The sequence below is a fragment of the Urtica dioica genome, chromosome 2, assembly GCF_054948205.1.
Source record: "Urtica dioica subsp. dioica isolate 48M chromosome 2, U.dioica_male_clone48M_v1_H2, whole genome shotgun sequence".
NCBI classification, from domain to species: domain Eukaryota; kingdom Viridiplantae; phylum Streptophyta; class Magnoliopsida; order Rosales; family Urticaceae; genus Urtica; species Urtica dioica.
The window spans coordinates 53901383-53925351 of NC_142757.1; the positions used below are offsets into that span (position 1 = coordinate 53901383).

General features: G+C 38.0%; 2 protein-coding genes across 2 annotated transcripts in view; one reads left to right on the top strand and one right to left on the bottom strand.

Moving 5' to 3' along the window:
• The window catches only part of LOC149405698 (glutamate--cysteine ligase, chloroplastic-like), a 9615-nt gene extending 3824 nt beyond the window's left edge, over positions 1–5791 (top strand). Inside the window, exons 6-12 of the mRNA XM_089607862.1 lie at positions 1–88; positions 386–475; positions 587–667; positions 935–1027; positions 1290–1370; positions 1461–1530; positions 5694–5791. The exon at positions 1–88 is cut by the window's left edge and continues 3 nt beyond it. Coding sequence (XP_089463988.1) covers positions 1–88; positions 386–475; positions 587–667; positions 935–1027; positions 1290–1370; positions 1461–1530; positions 5694–5791 — 601 coding nt within the window. The remainder of the gene's footprint in view (positions 89–385; positions 476–586; positions 668–934; positions 1028–1289; positions 1371–1460; positions 1531–5693) is intronic.
• Positions 5792–9816: 4025 nt separating this feature from the next.
• On the bottom strand, positions 9817–19886 carry LOC149405699 (protein DETOXIFICATION 27-like). The gene is made up of 10 exons (XM_089607863.1): positions 19754–19886; positions 15213–15332; positions 14397–14620; positions 13157–13701; positions 12458–12544; positions 12289–12345; positions 11326–11564; positions 10962–11080; positions 10770–10859; positions 9817–9913 (listed from the first exon to the last, which is right to left on the bottom strand). Exons 1-10 carry the CDS (start codon positions 19884–19886, stop codon positions 9887–9889), a joined length of 1641 nt encoding a protein of 546 aa, XP_089463989.1. The 3' UTR covers positions 9817–9886.
• Positions 19887–23969: the final 4083 nt, after the last annotated feature.

Sequence of the window (23969 nt, forward strand, 5' to 3'; positions counted from 1 at the left end):
CGAGAAGTACGTGGATTATGCCCTAGATGTTCCGTTGTTTTGTATTTTTAGGCAAAATAAGTACATTCCCTCTCAAAGTACTTTCCGGGTACGAATCTCGTCTTTTTATCAACACTCTTTCAAATTCTTTCTATAAATTTAATCCCAACCTTTTTACAATCGTGTTTCCATAATTAATAAAATGATAGTGATTAAAGCTATAAAAAAATAATAATGAACACTTTGATTATAAGAAAAACTATTCGAAATAATTTAATGTCTTTCATTAATTTAAATTATAGTTCAATCGTTCAAATAATTAAAAATATAGCTGAACTCATGTCAATTCTTATTCTAAATAAGCTATTTATCTAGTTTTCTCTTTTAAATATTTGTGGATGGGCAGGATTTCATGGCAGGAAAAGTCCTAGAAATGCCTGGCGAATTTCCAACCATCGATGATTGGGAACTCCATTTGGGATTTCTTTTTCCTGAGGTTGACTATTTTTTTTTTTTTTTTTTTTTTTTTTTTTTTTTTTTTTTTTTTTGCAATTAGGACTCAAAGAAATGTATGATTATTCATGACTATGTTGTATTGATTTTTCAGGTTAGATTGAGAAAGTACATGGAGATGAGAGGTGCTGATTCTGGGCCTCTGGGGATGCTATATGCCTTACCAGCTTTCTGGGTAGTTTTATTATTCCTATTCACAAATAAATTGAATGATACAAATACATTGTATGTGTGTGTATATATTACACACATTTACATCATATGTATGAAAACTTACAATGATTTTCCTTAAAAAAAAATTAATGAAAATACTTACATAGTTGACTAGTCATCTTACCACGGATGAAGTATATAATATATGTATGGCGTCGAATTATTTATTTATTTATTTTTATATTAAGTATAATTTCGGTCAAATATTTTGTTCATATTGATTAACCAGGTGGGCTTACTTTACGATGAGATTTCGCTGCAAAATGTTATCGACTTGATATCCGACTGGACCGACGAGGAGAGACAAACGCTGAGAAATGAGGTAATATAATAGTACATGCATGAAATATTTATTACCTATATATCTCAGTTACTATAATAATGACGTAACGACACGACGCCAGTAAAGAACTAGAGGGGGTTATAGCCCCCCTCAATTTTTTGTTGTATTTTTGGCTTGTTTTTGAATTTTTTATTTTATTTTTTATCTTAAAAATTTACAAATCAACCCTCACTCTACTTTTTTCTAGCATATTAGCCCATTTTAACTTAAATTCCTGACTTCGTCCTATACATATTTTTAGGTTCCTAGAAGTGGCTTGAATACACCTTTCCGAGATGGATTACTTAGACACGTTGCACAAGATGTTGTCAAGTGGGCAAAGGTAACTAAATTTGATCTTAATAAACCATATTTTATTTTTTATTACTTTTGTTGTCGTTTTATGAAACATACATGTCGTTTTTTACAATAGGATGGCCTGGAAAGGAGGGGATTGAGAGAATCAGGCTATCTAGATGAGGTAGCTGACGTGGCAATGACGGGTAATAAATCAGGCATTAATTAAGCACTAAGGTTCATTTTTTCAAGCAGAAAATCTTACGTTGCTCTCGTGATTTCATTTCAGGTGTCACAAAGGCTGAAAATATTTTGGAGATGTATTATGGAAAATTGGAACAACGCGTCGATCCACTTTTTAAGCACATAATTTATTGAAATCAATTTAATTACACGTATCTGTTTATTATATTATTGCCATATGAGATCGAACGTCTATTATATTAATTATCTATTGTGGGATGATTTAAATAATATGTTGTTTTGGCCTAGCTTGTTAAGTAGTTCGAATACTAAGTTTCAAAAAATCAGTGATCAATTATTTAAACCTAATTTAAAAAATAATGAAAACATTAATAAGATATTATTCAAATATTTATCATGGACGATCTAGCTACGTAACCAATGTCATTCTTTTTAGGACGACCTAGCTATGTAGTCAATCTCTAACTTAGTTTTAAAGAAGTAGCAAACGTATAGTTTATTTTGTAATCTACCCATTTATCAAAATTTACATATGAAAAATATCATAATTTTCTTTATGTAGCCAAATCACAAAAACCGACCACTAGCCCACGTTTCAAAATTCTGTAATTAATAGTCAACAAAATCAATTAAGTGATTTCATAGGTCACGTTTGACAATTTAAAAAAAATGTAATTTTTAAATCAACCAAAATTAAGACAATATCTTCTTTTTTAAACCTAATAAGATTAAAATAAACTATTTATATAAACTACTCAGAAATTAATAAAATTTACAAAAAAAATTCAATAAAAGAAAGCATAAAATAATTGCAAGGATTTTTTTTCCTTGATCATCTCACCAATAATCGTTCAAAAAAATTTAAATTACATACCTAAATGAGGTGATGATATATACAAAAATAAAGAATAAAGGTCAATTGCCTAATATAACCATATTTTCTACGTTATGTTTTTTTTAAATAACTAATCCCTAATCACTTGGGTTTATGTGTGAATGAAAGTCAATGTACATAAGAGCAAATATATGGACTGCAAAATAGGCAAGCTGTGAATATCATCAAATAAATGAGGATTGCGAATGAATGGCAATATATCAATGCTGAAACGTGGGCTAGCAATCGAGTAAAAAAAAACGTGGGCTAGCATTTAGCAGTTTTTTAATTAGAGATAATCATGTAAATTGCTATTTGATTAATGAGACCATATCATCAAATATGGTGACATTTTAAATATGTTTGAAACTTGACTAGATTACAATTCCAACATTTCAAGTGACCTAATCCGTAGGATTTTACTAAAGTTTTATTTTAGACACTACATGTTAAGTTGCAAATCCGACTTTAATTTTTATTATGAGCCTTAATTCTCGTATATAAGTATTGAGCTATAGATACGAATGGTAATAAAATATAGTACTTATGAATAATAGTTTTAAGCAAGTAAAATTTAAGTAATTATTATAAACTCGTATATTATTAACTCCAACATAAATCATTATAAACAAACAATAGGACTAATATTTATAAACAAACGGGTTTTAAAAATTACTATCATTTATATAAACAAACAAGAAGGTCTAATCATCATAAGAGCGCTCTAACTAAGTAGTCATTGCAAAACTTGAAATTGCAAAGTAACCAATGTTCTTGTTATACTTGATAATTAACAATTCCAAAAATATTACTTGATGGTATAAGACGCTATTGCCCTCAACATTTAGTTTTACACTCACTTATACCAAATAAGAATTAAATGACAAAAAATTCAAATGAAAATCGGTTTTAATTCAAATGAAATCTAATATTACTAACCAAATACTCCATTTTCTACACCAAAAAATCATAATCCATATTTCATATAATTTAATAATTTTAACTTCCTATTTATTACATTATCGTCCATATATATTTAACTTGTATCTTTTGTATCCGATCACACTATACAATTTTATACATATAATATAAATTTAAAATAATTATGCGACTCTCCAATAAATACAAAGTAATTTTTAATTTATATATATGCTATGTACTTTAATGACTTTAGATCATTGTTCATACCAAATTAAAATAATATAACATGATTTTGTGATAAATTAATATAACTACATGTAAAATATTAAAACACATTAAGTTTTAGGTTCATTTTGTAATTATTTTATTTATTTTAATATGATTAAAATCCACTCCTATCCACCCACTCCATAATATATTGTGCAGCAGGTGGACAGCCTAAGCCTTTCGATAAGACGGCCGATGATTTTGCGACTATATTGGATGTTTGGGAGGCTGATAATGCGAAGATTATCACGTGGATTAACAATTTGGTTACCCACTCTATCGGTGCTTAGTTGGCGAAGTATGAGACTGCCAAAGAGGTTTGGGAACATCTGGAGAGAATCTACACTCAGTATAATTTTTCCAAGCAGTATCAGTTGGAGATGGATATTCGTGGGCTTCGAAAAAATAGTACGAATACTCAAGAGTTCTCTTTTTCCATGTCCTCGTTGCGGGATCAGTTGGCATTAGTCGGCTGAGTAGAGGGCAGTAGATGCTCACATCTCTCGACGTGAAGAGCAACGGCTAATTCCGTTTTTATGGCGCTTCGCGACAACTTTGAGGGATTGTGTGGTGCGATTCTTCACCGCAGTCCTCTTACTTTTGTGATTCTGTGGTCAACGAGCTGCTGGCCGAAGAGGTTCGTCTCAAGTCTAAGATTGACAAGAAGACTTCGCCATCCGCATCGCCTACTGTCCTTGCTGGTCGTCTGGTGGTAGTGCGCCCAGGCCATTGATGATAGTCCATCTGGATAAGTGTGCTTGTTGGGCAGAGGTAAACCGCAACATCAGCAACGACCACCTCATCAACAACAATAACGTCCATCCCAGCCGTGGGCACCTCGTCCGACGGTTCCGTGGACAACCTGTCCGACGGCTTCATGGACACCTCAGTTCACCAACGATGTTGCTACCTCATCTGTGGATCCGTACATGTTTGAGCAGTTACAACAGTTCTTTGCTTTGCAGTCTCATGTCATGTCTACCTCTTCCTCTAAAGGTTTGTCATCATCGTTAGTCCACCCTAAATCTTCAGATATTTCACTTCAAAATGTTATGGACTTGCTATCCGATTGGACCAACGAGAGGAGAGAGAGACGCTAAGAAATGAGGTAAAAATTATGTGCTAATTTTTTAAAAATAAATTACATGTTAATTATTTCTTATATATCTCAGATATTTTTATTATGTCTTCCATGGGATATTCAAATATTTTGATTGTACATATTTTTAGGTTCCTTCCTAGAACTGGCTTAAATACCATTTTCCGAGATAGATTACTTAGGGACATTGCTCAAGATGTTGTCGAGTGGGCAAAGGTAACATAAATAAATTTGATCTTGGACCATTCTCTTATTGTTATTGTTTTGGTGTCGTTTAATGGAATAGACACGTCGTTTTCTGGTAGGATGGTCTGGAGAGGAGGGGATTGGGAGAATCAAGCTATATATCTCGATGAGGTGGCTGACGTGGCGATATCAGGTAAGACTTTTAGCACCAAAATTATTCTGTTAAGTTTAGCAGTTTAAGAAAAGGGGAAAATATCTAGAGTATCCCTCATGTTTAATCGAAATGCGAGATTTATCCCCTCTATTTCTAGAAATATCAGACATATCCCTTCAGTTTAATATAAATGACACATACCTCCCCTAAAAAAATGTTATATTACATATATCACCCTTTTCGTTTATTTTTTACAAAAAAATAATTTGAACTCCTCAAAATACCCTTAATAGAATAAATATTTATTTACCATTTTATTAAAAAAAATCAAAATCTCTCTTTTTAAAAAAAAAACCTTAACTTTTTATAAAGAAATTTTTTAATTTAATTTTTTTGTATCTAGAATAGAAGATAAAAAATTATTTCATTAAGGGTATTTAGGGGATTTCAAATTATTTTTTGTAAAAAATAAACGAAAAAGGGTGATATTTGTAATATAACATTTTTTAAGGGGATGTATATGTCATTTATATTAAACTGGAGAGATATGTCTGATATTTCTAAAAATAGAGGGGATAAATCTTGCATTTCGATTAAACACAAGGGAATCTATTGATATTTTCCCTAAGAAAAGATATATGATGTATTAATCTTGTAATTTCAGGTGTGACAAAAGCTGAAAAGCTACTAGAGATGTATGATGGAAAATGGGAACAACGCGTTGAACCACTTTTTGAGGACATAATCTATATTATCTATTGATATGATTTAATTTTATGCATCTCTTTAGTTGTGTTGCTCCTTCATTATTATTATTATTTTTTTTTTGGAACTTTCTTTATTTATATTAATGTTTGTTGCTTCTATTCTATGTTCACGGCCGAATGATTTGTATTGACCATAAAGCGAGAATTTATACAATCAAAATAAGGTAAATAACATGGATATACAGTCAATGTGTCGTATTCAACATTAAAATTTATAATTCATTTACTTATCTGGTATGTCCCTTAGTTTAGGTACGCTGGTGTCAAATATTTTAAAACGAATTTAGGTTCAATGTTAGAAAGAAACAATTATCGATGAAGAAACATATTCTTACCTTTTTTTTGCACCACTAATCTTGGCTTTACACGACGTGGAATATTAGACTCTTTTTCTCGTTTCACCCAAAGTCTAAATTTTAAAAGCTTGACTTTGACTTTTTTTAACTTCAGTAATTATGGGTTTCTTAGTTTCAGACTTTTTTTAAAAAATCTAAATCGCGTATGTTTAATAATCGGTAATACTTATTTACTGGTGATATCGTAAATTATAATTAGAGTCAATTAGATCAGTGGCGAAAAAGTTCATCATAGTTTTAAAAAATAACTCAAGTTTCATTTTATTAAGAAAATAACTCACTGGTTCGCAGTAAATTAAATTAATTAAAAAGTGAATTTATTACAAATTGGTGGATTATTTTCTTAATAACATGAAATTTGAGCTGAAATCTTGAAAATAATCAGTAGAATGATTAGTTGCAACAAATTTTTTTTATAACTAAAATTTATTTATACCCTAAAAACCCGGACCAACAATAGGATGAAAAAATTAGGACCATTATGCTTGAAGCTCAAGTGATCAAAACAAAGAGTCGTTAATGTGTAAGTTGAAATTTGTGTTACATCGTAATTATTCGTGCGTACAGTCTTTTATGATCACTCAATTTCATTCCCTTCATTTTGTCGGCAGCGATACCAAGTCAGCAACATTAAATGATTCTTTGCATTTTTATTGATAACACGTGACGTTAGCATTAATTGATACCACCTCCCCGGGGAAGCCACGTCACGATGATTTGTTAATCGATATACTAATCCAGTGTCTATCTAGTCATATAAAACGTTAAAAATTTTCAAATAGTCAACATTTCGTTACATAAATCTATTTATGCTATCAAAATTATTTAAAAAAATACAAAGTAAATTTTTAATAAATATGTGTAAATAATGTTGGTTATGTCATACTTCTGATTATTTACGAAATATTTTAGCTATTTACGAAAAAATTATAAAACGTTGGTTAAAACGTAAACACTTATGTTGATATATATATATATATATATATATATATATATATATATAGTGCTTATAACTAAGACCTAACCTACTTTTTTTTCTTTCTTCTTTTTAATTAATTTATTAATCAATATCTAATTCCTATAAAACAGTACTTGTAACTCTGACCTAGATGTATCATTTTCACCACCTTGATCTTTCTTCTCTTCTAGGCCGCACCAAAGTCGCTTCATTTCAATAATGGAATATGAATTGAAACAAAACCACCAAACTCTGAGCAGCCGTGTCTCCAACGATCCGATCGGGTGGTTCGAGGACATGGCGGAGAATGCTGTCGCGGTTCAGACACAGACTCTTCGCCGGATTCTCGAGCAGAATCGCCGGACCGAGTATCTCCAAAAATGGCTCGGAGAAGAAGTACGAGTCCAAGACTTGGGAGACTCGGAAATGGAATCGCTCTACAGAAAATCAGTTCCACTCGCAACGCATGCAGATTTTGAGCCGTTCATTCAAAGAATCGCCGATGGAGAGACAAACCCTATTCTCACTCAAAACCCTATAACTTGTCTCTCTCTAACGTACGTATCGTTTAAAGTCTTGTTCTTAATATATAACAATTAGTTATTTTCTATTATTATGACTGTTACATTTGGATTCTGGATTCTGTTCAGGGTAAGTTCTTAGGGTTTCCATATGGACGCAAAAACTAGACCGGATCACATGTTCATTAATATAATTTTTTTTTCCCGACATGAACAGGGATTTTTAATACATTTTTTCTTGGGTTCGTGCTAGCTAATTTATTTTCTTCTCAACTAAAATAAAATTTTCGCATCTATTACGTAACAACCTATTCTTTTAATTAAAGAACGTATAATTTTACGATAAATGAAAGAGATTGTTTGAGACGATCATTTCTTCGCATATAAATAATAACTGTTGCATTCATTTTCGCACACAAGCTTTCACTATATATTACGTACTTATTCAAATTCTTTAAATCTCTCGAGCTCGCCTACTTGAGTTCGACACTTCGCCTCCTTGTAAGCAGCCGATATTAATAAAGATTATTCTTTTATTATTTCGTATTAATATTCCTTTCAATTAAATATCATTTGTTTCTTATACGAAGTCTTTTTGAGACCCATTAAATAAATCAAATAAATATATCTTAAATAAATATATGGACTTCAAAATATGGACTTCTAATTTTGAATTGCGAAATATCATATTATAACCTAATATTTAACAAAATGTGAAGAATGGACTTGTTATTTATAAAACATACGAAATTGGACTTTTGACCCATTTTTAGACAAAAATATCATTGAAAGTATTTTTACAAGAAATTTTATGTAATAATCATAAAATTTCATATATAAAATCCACGAATGCTACTCTGACATGTCATTGCGGCCCTTTCTACAAGGAAATTTTCAACTTCTAGAACAACATGAAGAGAGGGCCGCAATGACGATTGTCAGAGCATTCCAGAATAGCATTCGTGGATTATGTTATGTTATGATTTTGATTATAGTAAATGTATTTTTAATATTAATATTGAACTTGGAATATTTGTCTATTTTGTATAGCGCTAAGTCCATCCGCGGATTATTTTTTAAGACAAAAGAAAGGGTATTGGCCGGCCCAAAAAGGGTCAATTTTGGCGTTGTCGGGCTGGAAAAGGGTTTGCCCGGCCTGGGTTGGTGTCTAGGACAGAGGGGTTGCCCTGCCCGGAGAGGTGTCAAGGGCTCACGCATGATTCCCAATCCGGTAGGACCCTTGCCTTGGATATCGTGTCATGGTCTCGCCTCGGGATCAGTGCCACATGTTATTTTGCTTTTGGGGGTCATTTTCCGGCGACGGAAAATGACGCATTAACATTAACTCTCCAGTTTTACGTGCGCCTCATTGTGCGTGAAACTTTATAGCTTCTCGTCGTTTTGTCCTCTTTCTCGATAATCCCGCATCTTTTCGATTTCCGCGTCACTTAGATTCTTCGTTGCTTTCCTCGATTCCTATGTTGCCTTATCGATTTTCGTGTACTCTTCTTGGTTTTCGTGTCACCAAGAATCTTCATCGCTCTCCTTGATATTCGTGTCTTCATCTCGGTTTTCGACACTTTCTGAGAGATTGAGAGATCTAAGACGAACAAGAAAGAGTTCTTGTTCTTCGGGAAACACTTGAGAGACTTTGTAAACAAGCATTGATCGAATTGTGATCAAACTTTGGATTTTTCTTTGGGTTTCTTGGTTGTTGCTCGTGAGTAGTTGAAGATTGAAGATAGTGGATCACAAATAGAGCGTCTCGTGCCTCGACTAAATTAGGATTCACAGTAAATCCGAACCAGATAAATTCTCGTGTCTTTCTTCTACTTTTCTGTTCTTGGCGCGTTATATTCTTGGGTTACTTGCGTAGGAAGTTATTCCTGGCTTGGGCTTGATTGTCTGTTTTGTGCTAGATTTCATTATTTTGCGTTGTTTACTTTAACAGACTACAGCCCAACTCGGATCCAAAACGAGCCTTAATAGTTAAAGAATGACTTTTATTTATCTCCTTCTCCACACACATGTATATAAGTGTAAATATTATAATAGCTAATTAATGATGATATACTAAATTTATTCAACCAAACTCATGATCGATAGAAAAGAGAGAGGGGGAAAAGAAAATACAAGACTACATAAAACATCGATTTGACTTTACAAAAGATTAAAAAGTTACAAGAGGGGAGCTCAGTTATATCAAAAATTAGTTCTCGGTTTAATTGTTGATCTCCGAGTTTACACTGCTGAGTTTATTTGCGATTTGCCACTTTCTCCACCTGTGACATTTCAGCCGAGTTTAATTAGATCTTATGACAGAATGACGAAGAAAAGATGTATCGATATACATATTATTTAGGAGTATATATATATATATATATATATATATATATATATATATATATCCCTTTGATAATCTAGTTTTAACAGATCATAAAATTTCTCATTTCGAAGATTTTTTATTGACTTTGATTTTTTAATTTAAAATTCTCATATACAACGATTTGAGTATGTATTTTCGTCATGTAAAACAAAATCAATTAAAATTTTACTAGGGAAAATTTTACAGATATTCATAAAAAAAAAATTTCTTCAAATAATAAGCTAATAACTGAGGGAAGGTTGTTTAAAAAAAAAAAATTGAGGGAAGATTGTGGTATGCAAATGTAGCGGAGGTTAGTGATTAAAATTAGCGGATAGCAAAGAGATTGTGGTATGAATGGTAAGTATAGTTATTTACACAAAAACAATATTAACAATGTAGAAAATAGTACAGCAAGTCGTATTTAATTTTGAATATGAATATTTGAACATATAAAATTAAAACAAAACAAGTGATAAACAAATCACATTGTAAATATTTTATATACAATGAAAATACTTTATATACTTTTTCAAATATTGATTATTTTGTTAACAGCTAACCATTTTTGTTTTACTTAAAAACACAAAATATTGGCAATTTTCTAAGCCAAATTAATTTAGAATGACTAGTTTTTCCAAGTTCGTTATAGAATTTTAGCACTAATTAGACCACTTCAAACCTATGAATTTTAACAAAATCATTGTAATATTTTTTTAACTTGTAGAATGATAAAATCAAAACTAATCCGTTACTAATTATGACAAAATTACCTCTTTTTCCCAATTGCAGCAAGCAACCATGATAATCAATACAATAGTTTGGATTCCCGCTCCTCCAAATATCATCCCAATCCAAACCCCCTTTTTATTCCATAATTCAAACCAGATAAATATTATAAATGGTGATTGATTATTCAGAGAAATATTATTTAGTAATCAGTTAAATTTCCATTTTGTACTTACCTTGACGCCTAGCCCTAAAGGAAATCCCAGAAGATATCCAAGAGGGACTCCAATTAAATAGTAGCATCCTAAATTTACAAATGCCACGTAGGACTGCCAGCCTGACCCCACAGCAACGCCTGAATGAAAAAGTTATTCAAATTAATATTATAAGTAATTAAAAAAAATAGTAAAAAAAAATTATTCTTTTTTTTATACCCCGCATATAAATATTTACATGAGCAAAAAATTATTTACACGTGATACTCTTTATTTTTTATTTTGACTATTTCTCCAATTTTGAAAAAACTCTGATATTTCAAATATCAATATATACATATTAATCATGATACTATAATATATATATATTTTTTAATTATATTACCGGAAAGAACAGGCTGAATGCTGTTGAGAAGAACTGTGAATGCCAAGAGAAGTTTGAGATCATTTACGGCTTCTAAAACAGTGCTACTCGATGAGAACAATCGAGCGATCTTATCGTTGAAAAGCATTATGATGAACCAACACAATACTCCGATTATCGCGGATGTTATCACCGACGTTTTCGCTGCAAATTTCGCTGCTTTTCCGTCTCCGGCGCCGAGCTCATTAGCTACCCTTACTCTACAAATAAATACATTTATTGGGAAATTCGTATCATTAAATTGTGATGAAAGTGGCTCATATTATAAGTATAAGAGAACCGGTCATTATAATTGCATACGATGACGAAGCCAAAATTTTAGTTGAGGGGGACGCTAATTAAATGTTATAAACTCATGATATTTTAATTTAGACAATTGTATTTTATGTCTATATCATATTGTTTTGCATTTAACTTTATTTGTAATGTATTATGTTTAGGAATTCATTTTCTAGATATATATATATATATATATATATATATATGTATGTCATGTAAATTATTTTCTAATTTGTATGCAATAACTTTTAGTTTAATTATATCATATACATAAATCAAGTTTCATCCTAAATTAGAATAATATAAATAATTATAAATATAATTTTGTGATAAATTATAACTAGGGTTGTTTTCCAATTAAGTAAACTAATATAATATTATTAAAATCTCATCCCAAAATAGATGAATGATTATGGCAAAAATTCTGTAATAGAGTTGGATTGGAATAAATCTAATTCTATTTTATTCTTCTTACTTTATCAAAAAGTGAGTTGAAAATAGTCTCAAGTCCCTCCTTAGATACATGTGGCTTCGTCTAGATTGCATACGTTGAGTGTTTGGCATCAATTACTAGAAAGAAACAATTATGGTCGATGAGACATTTTTTTAAATTTTTTTCAAAGGAGGTTTAATAAATGATCTTACCCTGCCCCAGCAAAGAAAGATAACGGAATCATCATTTGCCAACTGTTTATTGACATACTGCAAAGTAAATAAATATACAAAAATTAAAATGGTAAACTGAATAAAAAAAAAGAAAAAAAAAAACCAAAATACTATATATTGTGAATTAGAATATATGAAATCTTCTAACCATATCGACACAGCATCTAATTCAATCTCTGCATTGCTTAGTGCTCCAGCTATCAAAATCAATATTCTGTAGTACCAATTCTCCAAGCTGTAAACAAACATGATATACAATTTTCAAACTATGCGCGCGCCAAAAAAAAAAAAAAATTCAAGGGATATATACAGATGTATATTAGAGGGATAATTTTTTTTTTCTTTCTAAAGTTGTATATAAATTAAATTTAGGTTGTAATATATAAAAGGATGCACATATATGAATAAATGACACATTTACTCTTTGTATTATGACAATTGTATCATCTCATGACAATGACAAAAGGGCTCTCTCAGTTAGCTTTTTTTTTTTTTTTTTTTTTTTTTTAATTTGGTTTAGATCTCATCTAAAAAAATAGGCAGATAATGAGAAGTGAGAAGACAGAGAAAATGGAGATGTTATACATATGCATGTGTTCACGTATGTAAATGCGGGTTTGTGCTAATCAGAGATATTTATTTTAATTTTTTTATTTCGTATATTTTAAATAATTATACTTATCTATATATTATTTTATCAATTTTATTTTCATTTATTTTTTTAACTATCTTAAGCTTGTGCAAAATTTTAACGGAAGGACTAAAAATGTTAAAAAAAAACATGAATTCAAGGAACAAAAGCACGTATTCGAGAGGTGATACAACTTTCATAGTATAAAAGGCGTACCATATCATGACCCCGGAAGCGGCGGAGAGCTTAGCGAATTCCCATAGGCCCGAAAAGGCTTGAAACGAAAACCCTAACTCCCAAGTCAAAGGACACCCGCCACAAAAGGCGTAGATGATCAAAGCCGAGCACAAGAGCCACCAAGAGAAGCTCAAGACCACGGCCACGCCGGCCACTCCAAAGTCGAGCCACGACACGGCGACCCAACAGAGAAGAATGTGGATCAATAGGACCATGAACGACACGGCCGCTATGACTGAGTTCTTGAGCTGGCATTGTAAGAACCGTTGGATCGGGAAGAGGAACGCGAGGCAGAAGTGGAGCGGGATCATCCAACGGGCCACGTACCCCGTGAGTTGGGCCACCGCCGCGTCTTGGCCCATCAGAGCCATGATCGGCGACGCGTACACGAATATCGGGACCATAAAAAAAGCAATCAGAAATAACATGACCCAAGCTCTTTGGAGGTATATCCCTAACATGTTGTACTTCTTTGCTCCAAAGGCTTGCCCACATAAAGTTTCTAGAGCACTAGCCATTCCTAGCTGAACATTTTATAATAAAGTAAAATAAAATAAAAATCCATGAACAATATTGGTATACCGAATTAATTATAGGGTCCGTTAGAAAAATAGTCAATTTAAACGTTTGATTTTACTAAATAGTCAATGTTTGGTAAAAGTTAGGTAAATAGTCATTTTCATGTATTTACAGACGCAAATCTTAGATAAATAACCACATTCATATATTAGGTCACAGCATTATTTAGAGTTATTTACCTAAGATTTACAAAACGTTGACTATTTAACAGTGTCAAACGTTTAAGTTAGTTATTTTCCTAATTTTTTGTTAATTTTATCACTACCAAAAAAATTTAATAATTAATGTCATAGTTAGAGTTTAAAATGCCGTTGCCCGAGAAATCACCGATCACAATCATAAAAAAAAAAAAAGTTGTATTTTGTGACGGATTTTTTTCATAAAAAAAAAAAAACTTATTTCCGGCAATTTTTCGCTGGCATTTCCACCCATGCATAGTCTCACATTTGTTTATTGTATTTGTTTTGTTTTCTTTTAGGTTACGATAACTAATTAATTTGTAGCTAAGTGATAAAGTGATAAAGCACTTTTTGTCCGTACAATAATAAACTCGCCCCTTTTTTTTGTAGTCAATGATAAATTTAACCAAAATATCATACTGAAAGAAGAAAGTGAGATTTAGAGGGATAAAGAGGGTTACAAGAAGGCCAAAATCGAAACCGATGATGACGTTGTAAGCGAGAGAGAGAGCGGCGAGCTCAAGATTGCCGATTTTTCCGGCGATGGCTTGAGCGATCGTGATCATTGAGTAGTTGCTTCCTCGGAAGAATATCGCCGGTCCGACTATTCGCCACAGCTTCGCTGACTCGCTCCAAATCGCCAGCTTTTTCCGATCATCATGCTCGAAATCTCGACGATCATCGTCTAACAAAGGAGTACAATATCCTGGTTGGTCCTCCATCACAACCGCCGCGTCGGACTTTTTATAGTAATGATTACTTTTATGTATCAAACTGTGTATGTATACTGAATTATTGAACGAAGAAACGTTGTGATATAATTTTTTTTTGGCTTTTTGATCGATATTTATATAGAAACGGACACAAACTGAAAGGAAGTAGAGTGGAGCACGTCTGGTATATTATTTAATAATATAATCAGTGAAATCGTTCAGATCTGAATAAAATATAATTAGATTGAGGCGAAGATACAAACTATTAGTTAACTTTAAGGCTTTTTAAAGCAGGTAATTTTAGATTTTTTTTGTTTGTTTGTTCAAAAACTAAATAAATTAGAAATATTTTGAGTACGTAATGATATATTTACCTTTGTAATTACTATTGATTATATGAAGTAAATAAATAAAAATAATATTTACTTTTGTTATATTTCTATAATTTTTTTTTTGGTGATTTTCTTTATGTACCCATTGTTAAGCGGGAATGTCAAATAAAAAGGCAATAAACAAGAGAAAAGTAATAGCATAACAAACAAAAAAGGAGCTGGGCCCTACTACCACATCTCTTCGGCCAATATCCCACGTCATCCGCCAAAAATCTTTGTTTTCCTTTCTTTTGCTTTGACCAAGTCTTCTGCCTAATAGAAACCAAAGCCAAGACTCTCATTGCCATGTCATCTGCCAAAAATTGAGAAGCTCACCCACGTGAGAATGTTCATCCGCCCAAACCCAATACCTCACATCACTCAACACTCTCACAACACTATAAATAACCCCCTTATTTCATCTTTCTCTTCAAGAAATAAAAAACTAGCCAAATCCTTGCCAAATATTTCTCTCACACTTCTCTCTCTAGATTTTTCTTATAAACACATTACGATCCAAAAAAAAAAAAAACAAAGAGAAAAAATACTTCACTCATACAATAAAAACACAAAAAGAGAAATAATTCACTTTCATTCTCTCTAGATTAAAAGATGAAATATTTACTCCCTCAAATATTTTCTCTAAAAAACCAAGGCTAACCAAGTTAAATTACATTTCCCTCTCTAAAAGTGTCCAAGAGCTTGAGAAATCAATTTTCATGTTCTTCACTTAGTAAGAGGAAAATCTCATCGACCCGCTACCCGATTTCAGGATCCTCTGAAGCTCTTGGACGCGTTAGGCTTTGTCTTAACCTTTCTCGAGCCCTTTGGAACCTTGAAGAGTGACTTCTATTCTCAAATCACGATTCAAAGATTTCTTTGAAACTCTCGGATGTTTTGAGCCTTGTCCTAAACTTCCTTGAGCCATTTGGAATCTCGAATAGTGATTTTGGGCCCATCCAAGACTAGGCACGTGACTATTCCAAGCACACCACGTGTCGACAAATGTTGAATCCAAAAAACGACTTGACACCTATCAATATACATTTTGAAAATTTACCACTTCCCAATTGTTAACATTTTTGTCGTGTGCCTAGTTTCTGAATGAAAAAAATAAAATAGATCATGAGCTTCTATTGCCTCTATGGATTATTTCAGAGGGATGTGGAAAAATAGGAGAAATGACTTTGAATTCCCACTAATGCGAGTCATATACCGAGCCATATATGTCTATGTAGATGTTTGTGTGGGGGTTTAATAGATATTTATATACCGAGTCATTACGATCGTAGTTCACATTTATATATGTTAATAGATATTTGCAGTTATTGACACATTTATTTTACGCTTTTATTTGAATATTTTGACAGTTATTCATTTAAATTTGAATCGTGTTACACGTTTAAATTTAGAAATTAATTATTTAGTTAATTCAATAGTGTTTATTAGAGTCAAATTATTTATGAAAATATTGCAAAATGTTATTTCGATATAATTATGTGCATCACTGAAATCATATCAGTGCCCAGAATATATGCAGTAGATAATTTTCTTATTTTGTATACATACAATCGTAGTTCATATATATATATATATTAACATATATTTATAATAGTTTATAATTATTTACACATATTAACAGATATTTTCAAATAAAAAATTTACAATATTCAAATAAGGATTCGGTTGCAGTGTTCGCGATCGATGAAATTTTGCTTCCAAGAGAGCGTTTTAAGAATGTTACTGAGACTCCGACGAAACTGAGGCGGAAAGTTTTTGTGGGTATATACATTATTTTTGGGTTGTAAATAAAAAAAAAGGATGACTATTTACCAAAAACTTATAAAAAGTTGATTAAATGATAAAATGTAAATGTATATATGATTATATATTTACTGGACTTTTTTTTAATATTTGTTGATTAATCTGAGCCATATATATACCGTATACGTACGTTTCACCTTCAGGGACAACATAAAAATAGTAAGGCTATACCCATGATGTGCTCTTCGAGATCTACGTAACTACGTTAAGTATATTTTTAACAATACAATATTAATTTACGGTTTTGCATCTTTCTTTTCATCTTCCAAAATCACTACTTCTCACGAACTCTTTTCAATATTTCCACGTGCGCATGATCTCTCCCATCTAACTCTTATATACTCCGAATAGTTAAATAATTTAGAAGTTCATCGTCTCCACTACCAAGCTTTCGCGGCATATATGAAACGCATGGCATGTTATTAAATGAAGAGAGAGAGAGAGAGAGAGAGAGAGAGAGAGAGAGAGAGAGAGAGAGAGAGAGAGAGAGAGAGAGAGAGAGAGAGAGAGAGAGATTAATTGGCAAGCTATTTATTTATTTATTTCTATTTCAAATTAACATACAAAAAAACTATGGGGTATCCTACTTCAACAGTTATTAATTAGCATGCAAATTAATTTAGAGTGATCCAGAATTAGCAAAATACCTATAGCTTAATCAAATATTGAAAAAAAACTCATATCTAATTACAAAAAATATGGTTAGTATATCTATATCTAATTCTTAGATTTAACATGGCATAGAAATCATGTCTAGTTGCTGTATGTCATGTATATAATGAATTCCCTAATTTTTCCGGCCTATCCGGCATTGCTATAATATAAATTATACTTGCATTTAGTCAAAATAATATCTCAAAGATAGATTTGACTGGATATATCGAAAAAGATACAGATCTTGTAGGATATAGTTAATCCTCGACCCACCAACCAGAACATATAATAGAAAATAAAAGCGATCGATTTCTTAAATCGCAAGTATGCACAATTCATATGACCAGATTATATATATACTAGGTTTTGTCACGTGCTTCGCACGTGTTTAATTGGAATTACTGATCGGTATTGTTGTCGCAGTTTTTCGGACAACTATTTAGGGATCAAAGACGGTTAGACCCAAGGCCGGACCAAGTGGTGTCGTCTTGATTCGAGCGTGTCGGGCTTGGTATCCCAAGGTGTCCCTTAGCTGTAGGTGGTGTCTGTCTCGTCCAAGCACCTGAAAAGCAAGCAGAAAACTGTGAACTACAAAAGGGAAACAGAGGGGTTGCCGATGCTCAACATTAGTAGGATTGAGGTGGATATAGGAGGTTCAGGTGTTTAGAGGCCGAGGCTTGAGAGAAATGAGCGAGGCACGAGTTCGACAGTGTTTCAGCACTCAAAGTCCGATCACCTGGACCGGGGGGGTCGAGCTGAGGTTGAGCTCAGGAGGCCGAGGTCGAGGTAGAGCTCATGAGGCCGACGTCGAGCTCATGAGGCGGAGGGGTGGTCGAGCTCATGAGGACGAGGTCGAGCTCATGAGGCCGAGGGGTGGTCGAGCTCACGAGGCAGAGGTCAAGCTCATGAGGCCGAGGTTGAACTCATGAGGCCTCATGAGGTCGAGTGGAAATCGAGCTCATGAGGCCGAGGTCGAGCTCACGACGCCGAGTTGAGGTCGAGCTCATGAGGCCGAGGTCGAGCGCGAGGTTGAGCGCATGGGGCCGAGGGCGAGCGCGTCCAGTCGAGCTCGTCCGACCTAGAATGACTTCGTCACCATTTCGTCTGGTCGAGCTCGTCCAGGTCGCCTTGTCGAGCTCGGCCCAGTCGAGTTCGTCCAGTTCGCCTGGTCGAGCTCATCCCCAGTCGAGCTCGTCCAATTCGACCGGTCGAGCTCGCTGTTGCGATTTTTCCGTACGCAAGTGCACGTAGTCGCTCAAGTAGTAGAGTTCGTAAGTACAAATCGATCCCACGAGGAAAATGTTTAATTAAATTGACAAGATTACTAGCACGAATTGAACCCAATGATTTGATGATTATGATGGTTATCAAAACAAACGAAAATTAAAAACAATTAAAATACGAAAGATTACGATAATGAGAAAGCAAGAACTATGGCTTCACAAATTATTCCTATGGTTTGGATTTAGAAATTAAGCACAAAACACACACTCTTATGTTTGCTAATCACGCTCACGATCATGGTAATCTAAGATTTCTCTCGAACATCTAAGAATCTAAACCTATGCCGGGATATCTTCTCTCGATCTCAACCCCTAAAAACAACGGCTAGCATTAAAAACAAGAACGTTCACACGACTCCGAAACAGCTTAGCTATGTCTAGCCTAGGAATGTATCCCGGTAAATTAATTCTTATGCACGACTAACCTAATCTCTTCCAAGCATTAAGCAATCCTAATATCATGAACACGGTAGCTAAACGAATTCAAGCATTACACACGGAATTAAATTAAACAAACATGATAGAGCATATGAACATTAATTTGACATGATTGAATCCATAACCATATTCCTAACTTGCTACACCATAGCCCTTAGTGAATTTAGTGCATGATTGAACGGGAAATAAACGGCGATGAATATAAAGCAATCATGACTAAAAACTGAATTATATTAATAAAAACGGGAGTTCCAAAGATTCAGAGAATAGAGATGAAAACTGTGAATGATGAAAACGAGAATTGTGGCGACGATGATCCTCTCTGAACGCTTCTTCTCTCCCGGGATTTTTGCGGCCGAATGAAAACAAAACTAAAAACTAAAGCAAAGATATGTTTCTCAATAAACTAAAGTGTTTTTGTAGGTTTCCTAGGTTTTTCGGAGCTCATATGGGCCGTCGGATCGCATCCAACGGCTTGGATTACAATTAAAACGCGTGACACAAAAAAGTGGGAATCGGGGCCTGTGCGCCGCACAGGTCTTCTGGGCAGCTTGTGCACCGCACAGGGTGAGCGCACAGGCCTGTGCGCCGCACAGGCCTGTGCGCCGCACAGGGCAAACGCACAGGACTCTGGAAGTCTGTGCAGTGCTTGGTTCACCTTGAACCATCTATCTTGAGCTCCGAGTGTCGGAATTGAGATCCGAAAGATGTTCTGAACTCCTTACGATTGCCCCGTCGTCCTCTTATGCTCTATTTGTCATTTTGAACTTCCTAAAATCTGAAAATTAAGAAAAACACTCCAAAACACATGAAAACGCTCTCGAACCAACTTCTTTTCACTTCCGAGGGTACAAACAAACACGTGTATAATGCGCTTATCACTCGCCCAAAGTCGAGCTCGTCCAGTCGAACTGGAATAACGTTGTGACTTCAAGTACGTTGGCCTTGCACTGTCGAGCTGGAATGGTCGAGCTCATGAGGCCGGGGTCGACCTCATGAGGCCGAGTGGAAGTCGAGCTCATGAGGCCGAGGTCGAGCTCACGACGCCGAGTTGAGGGCGAGCTCATGAGGCCGAGGTCGAGCTCATGAGGCCGAGGTCGAGCTCCGGAGGCCGAGGTCGAGCGCATGGGGCCGAGGTCGAGCTCGTCGAACTCGGCCAGTCGAGCTCGTCCGACCTAGAATGACTTCGTCACCATTTCGTCTGGTCGAGCTCGTCCGGTTCGCCTAGGCGAGATCGGCCTAGTCGAGCTCGTACAGTTCACCTGGTCGAGATCATCCCCAGTCGAGTTGAGGTCGATCTCATGAGGCCGAGGTCGAGCTCATGGGGCCGAGGTCGAGCGCGTCCAGTCGAGCTCGGCCGACCTAGAATGACGTCGTTACCATTTTGTCCAGTCGAACTCGTCCAGTTCGACTGATCGAGCTCGCCCAAGCCGAGCACGTCCAGTCGAACTGGAATAACGTCACTTCAAGTACGTTGGCCTCGCACTGTCGAGCTGGAATGGTCGAGCTCATGTGGCCGCGTGGAATGCGAGCTCATGAGGCCGAGGGCGAGCTCACGACGCCGAGTTGAGGTCGAGCTCATGAGGCCGAGGTTGAGGGCGTCCAGTCGAACTCGTTGAGCTCGCCCAGGCGAGCTCGTCGAGCTCGTCCAGTCGAGCTCGTCGAGCTAGTCCGACCTAGAATGACTTCGTCACCATTTCGTCTGGTCCAGCTCGTCCAGTTCGCCTAGGCGAGATCGACCCAGTCGAGCTCGTACAGTTCACCTGGTCGAGATCATCCCCAGTCGAGTTGAGGGCGAGCTCATGGGGCCGAGGTCGAGCGCGTCCAGTCGAACTCGTCCGACCTAGAATGACTCGGCCGCATGAGCTCGTCCGACCTAGAATGACTTCGTCACCATTTCGTCCAGGCGATCTCGTCCAGTTCGACTGGTCGAGCTCGCCCAAGTCGAGCTCGTCCAGTCGAACTGGAATAACGTTGTCACTTCAAGCACGTTGGTCTCGCACTGTCGAGCTGGAATGGTCGAGCTCATGAGGCCATGGTCGACCTCACGAGGCCGAGTGGAAGTCGGGCTCATGAGGCCGAGGTCGAGCTCACGACGCCGAGCTCATGAGGCCGAGGTCGAGCTCACGACGCCGAGCTCATGAGGCCGAGGTCGAGCTCAGGAGGCCGAGGTCGTCGAACTCGTCCAGTCGAGCTCGTCCGACCTAGAATGACTTCGTCATCATTTCGTCTGGGCGAGCTCGTCCGACCTAGAATGACTTCGTCACCATTTCGTCTGGTCGAGCTCGTCCGGTTCGCCTAGGCGAGATCGGCCCAGTCGAGCTCGTACAGTTCACCTGGTCGAGATAATCCCCAGTCGAGTTGAGGTCGAGCTCATGAGGCCGAGGTCGAGCTCATGGGGCCGAGGTCGAGCGCGTCCAGTCGAGCTCGGCCGACCTAGAATGACGTCGTTACCATTTCGTCCAGTCGAGCTCGTCCAGTTCGCCTGGGCGAGCTCATCCCCAGGCGAGCTCGTCCAAGTCGAGCTCGTCCAGTCGAATTGGAATAATGTTGTCACTTCAAGTACGTTGGCCTCACACTGTCGAGCTGGAATGGTCGAGCTCATGAGGCCGGGGTCGACCTCATGAGCCCAAGTGGAAGTCGAGCTCATGAGGCCGAGGTCGAGCTCACGACGCCGAGTTGAGGTCGAGCTCATGAGGCCGAGGTGGAGCTCATGAAGCCGAGGTCGAGCGCATGGGGACGAGGTCGAGCTCGTCCAGTCGAGCTCGTCCGACCTAGAATGACTTCGTCACCATTTCGTCTGGTCGAGCTCGTCCAGTTCGCCTAGGCGAGATCGGCCCAGTCGAGCTCGTACAGTTCACCTGGTCGAGATCATCCCCAGTCGAGTTGAGGTCGATCTCATGAGGCCGAGGTTGAGCTCATGGGGCCGAGGTCGAGCGCGTCCAGTCGAGCTCGGCCGACCTAGAATGACGTCGTTACCATTTCGTCCAGTCAAGCTCGTCCAGTTCGACTGATCGAGCTCGCCCAAGCCGAGCACGTCCAGTCGAACAGACTTGTCGAGCTCGTCCAGTTCGCCTGGGCGAGCTCATCCCCAGTCGAGCTCGTCCAGTCGAATTGGAATAATGTTCACTTCAAGTACGTTGGCCTCACACTGTCGAGCTGGAATGGTCGAGCTCATGAGGCCGGGGTCGACCTTATGAGGCCGAGTGGAAGTCGAGCTCATGAGGCCGAGGTCGAGCTCACGACGCCGAGTTGAGGTCGAGCTCATGGGGCCGAGGTCGAGCTCGGCCGACCTAGAATGACGTCGTCACCATTTCGTCTGGGCGAGCTAGTCCAGTTTGCCTAGGCGATATCGGCCCAGTCGAGCGCGTCCAGTTCGACTGGGCGATCGCTCATGAGGCCGAGGTCGAGGTCACGACGCCGAGTTGAGATCGAGCTCATGAGGCCGAGGTCGAGCTCAAGGCCGAGGTCGAGATCAAGAGGCCGAGGTGGAGGTCATGGGGCCGAGGTCGAGTGCGTCCAGTCGAGCTCGTCCGACCTAGAATGACTTCGTCACCATTTCGTCTGGTGGTCGAGCTCGTCTAGTTCGACTGGTCGAGATCGGCCCAAGTCGAGCGCGTCCAGTCGACCTGGAAGAACGTTCACTTCAAGTACGTTGGCCTCGCACTGTCGAGCTGGAATGGTCGAGCTCATGAGGCCGAGGTCGAGCGCATGGGGGCCGAGGTCGAGCTCGTCGAGCTCGTCTAGTCGAGCTCGTCCGACCTAGAATGACGTGGTCACCATTTCGTCTGGTCGAGCTCGGCCAGTTCGCCTAGGCAATATCGGCCCAGTCGAGCTCGTACAGTTCACCTGGTCGAGATCATCCCCAGTCGAGTTGAGGTCAAGCTCATGAGGCCGAGGTCGAGCTCATGGGGCCGATGTCGATCGCGTCCAGTCGAGCTCGTCCGACCTAGAATGACTTCGTCACCATTTCGTCCAGTCGATTTGGAATGGCTTCGGCAATTTGTTCAGCTCGACCTCGCCTAGTCGAGCTGAATGGAGGTCGAGCTCGCATGGGGGGTCGAGCTCCATGGAGGTCGAGATCGCCTGAGGGGGCGAGCTCCCTGTAGGTCGAGCTCGCCTGGAGGGCGAACTCCCTGGAGGTCGAGCTCCCTGAAGGTCGAGCTCGCTTGGGGGGTCGAGCTCGCCTGAGGTTCGAGACTGGTCTGGAGGTCGACCTCCCCGAGCTCCCTAGAGGTCGAGCTCGCCGGGGGGTCGTGCTCGTCGAGTCTGGCCTGGAGGTCGACCCTGCCTGGAGGTCGAACTCGCCGGGGGGGTCGAGCTCGACTGGGGGTCGAGCTCCCTGGATGTCGAGCTCGCCCGGTCGATCCTGGCCATGAGGTCGAGCTCTCGGAGGCCGAGCTCGCGGGGTGGTCGAGCTCCCTGGGGGTCGAGCCTGGCCTGGAGGTCGACCCTGCCTGGGGGTCGAGCTCCCCGACGGAGAGGTCGAGATCCCCGGAGGTCGAGCTCGCGGAGGGGGTCGAACCTGGCAGGAGGTCGAGTTCACGGGGAGTCGAGCTCCCTGGAGGTCGAGATCGCCGGGGGGGCGAGCCTGGCCTGGAGGTCGACCCTGCCTGGAGGGCGAGCTCGCCCGGGGGGGGGGGGGTCGAGCTCCCCGGAGGTCGAGGCCGAGCTCCCAGAGGGGTCGAGCCTGGCCTGGAGGTCGACCGTGTCTGGAGGTCGAGTTCGATTGAGGGGTCGAGCTCCCTGGA

What these genes read in the sequence shown, in the direction of transcription:
- LOC149405699 (XM_089607863.1), bottom strand. Translation starts at nt 19,886, where the DNA reads ATGGTTCAAGGTGAACCAAGCACTGCACAGACTTCCAGAGTCCTGTGC. An exon ending in ACAAGCTGCCCAGAAGACCT is followed by an intron (nt 15,333 to 19,753) that starts GTGCGGCGCACA and finishes AATTTTTGGCAG; the next exon opens with ATGACATGGCAATGAGAGTC. An exon ending in ATATTGGCCGAAGAGATGTG is followed by an intron (nt 14,621 to 15,212) that starts GTAGTAGGGCCC and finishes CTCCTTTGTTAG; the next exon opens with ACGATGATCGTCGAGATTTC.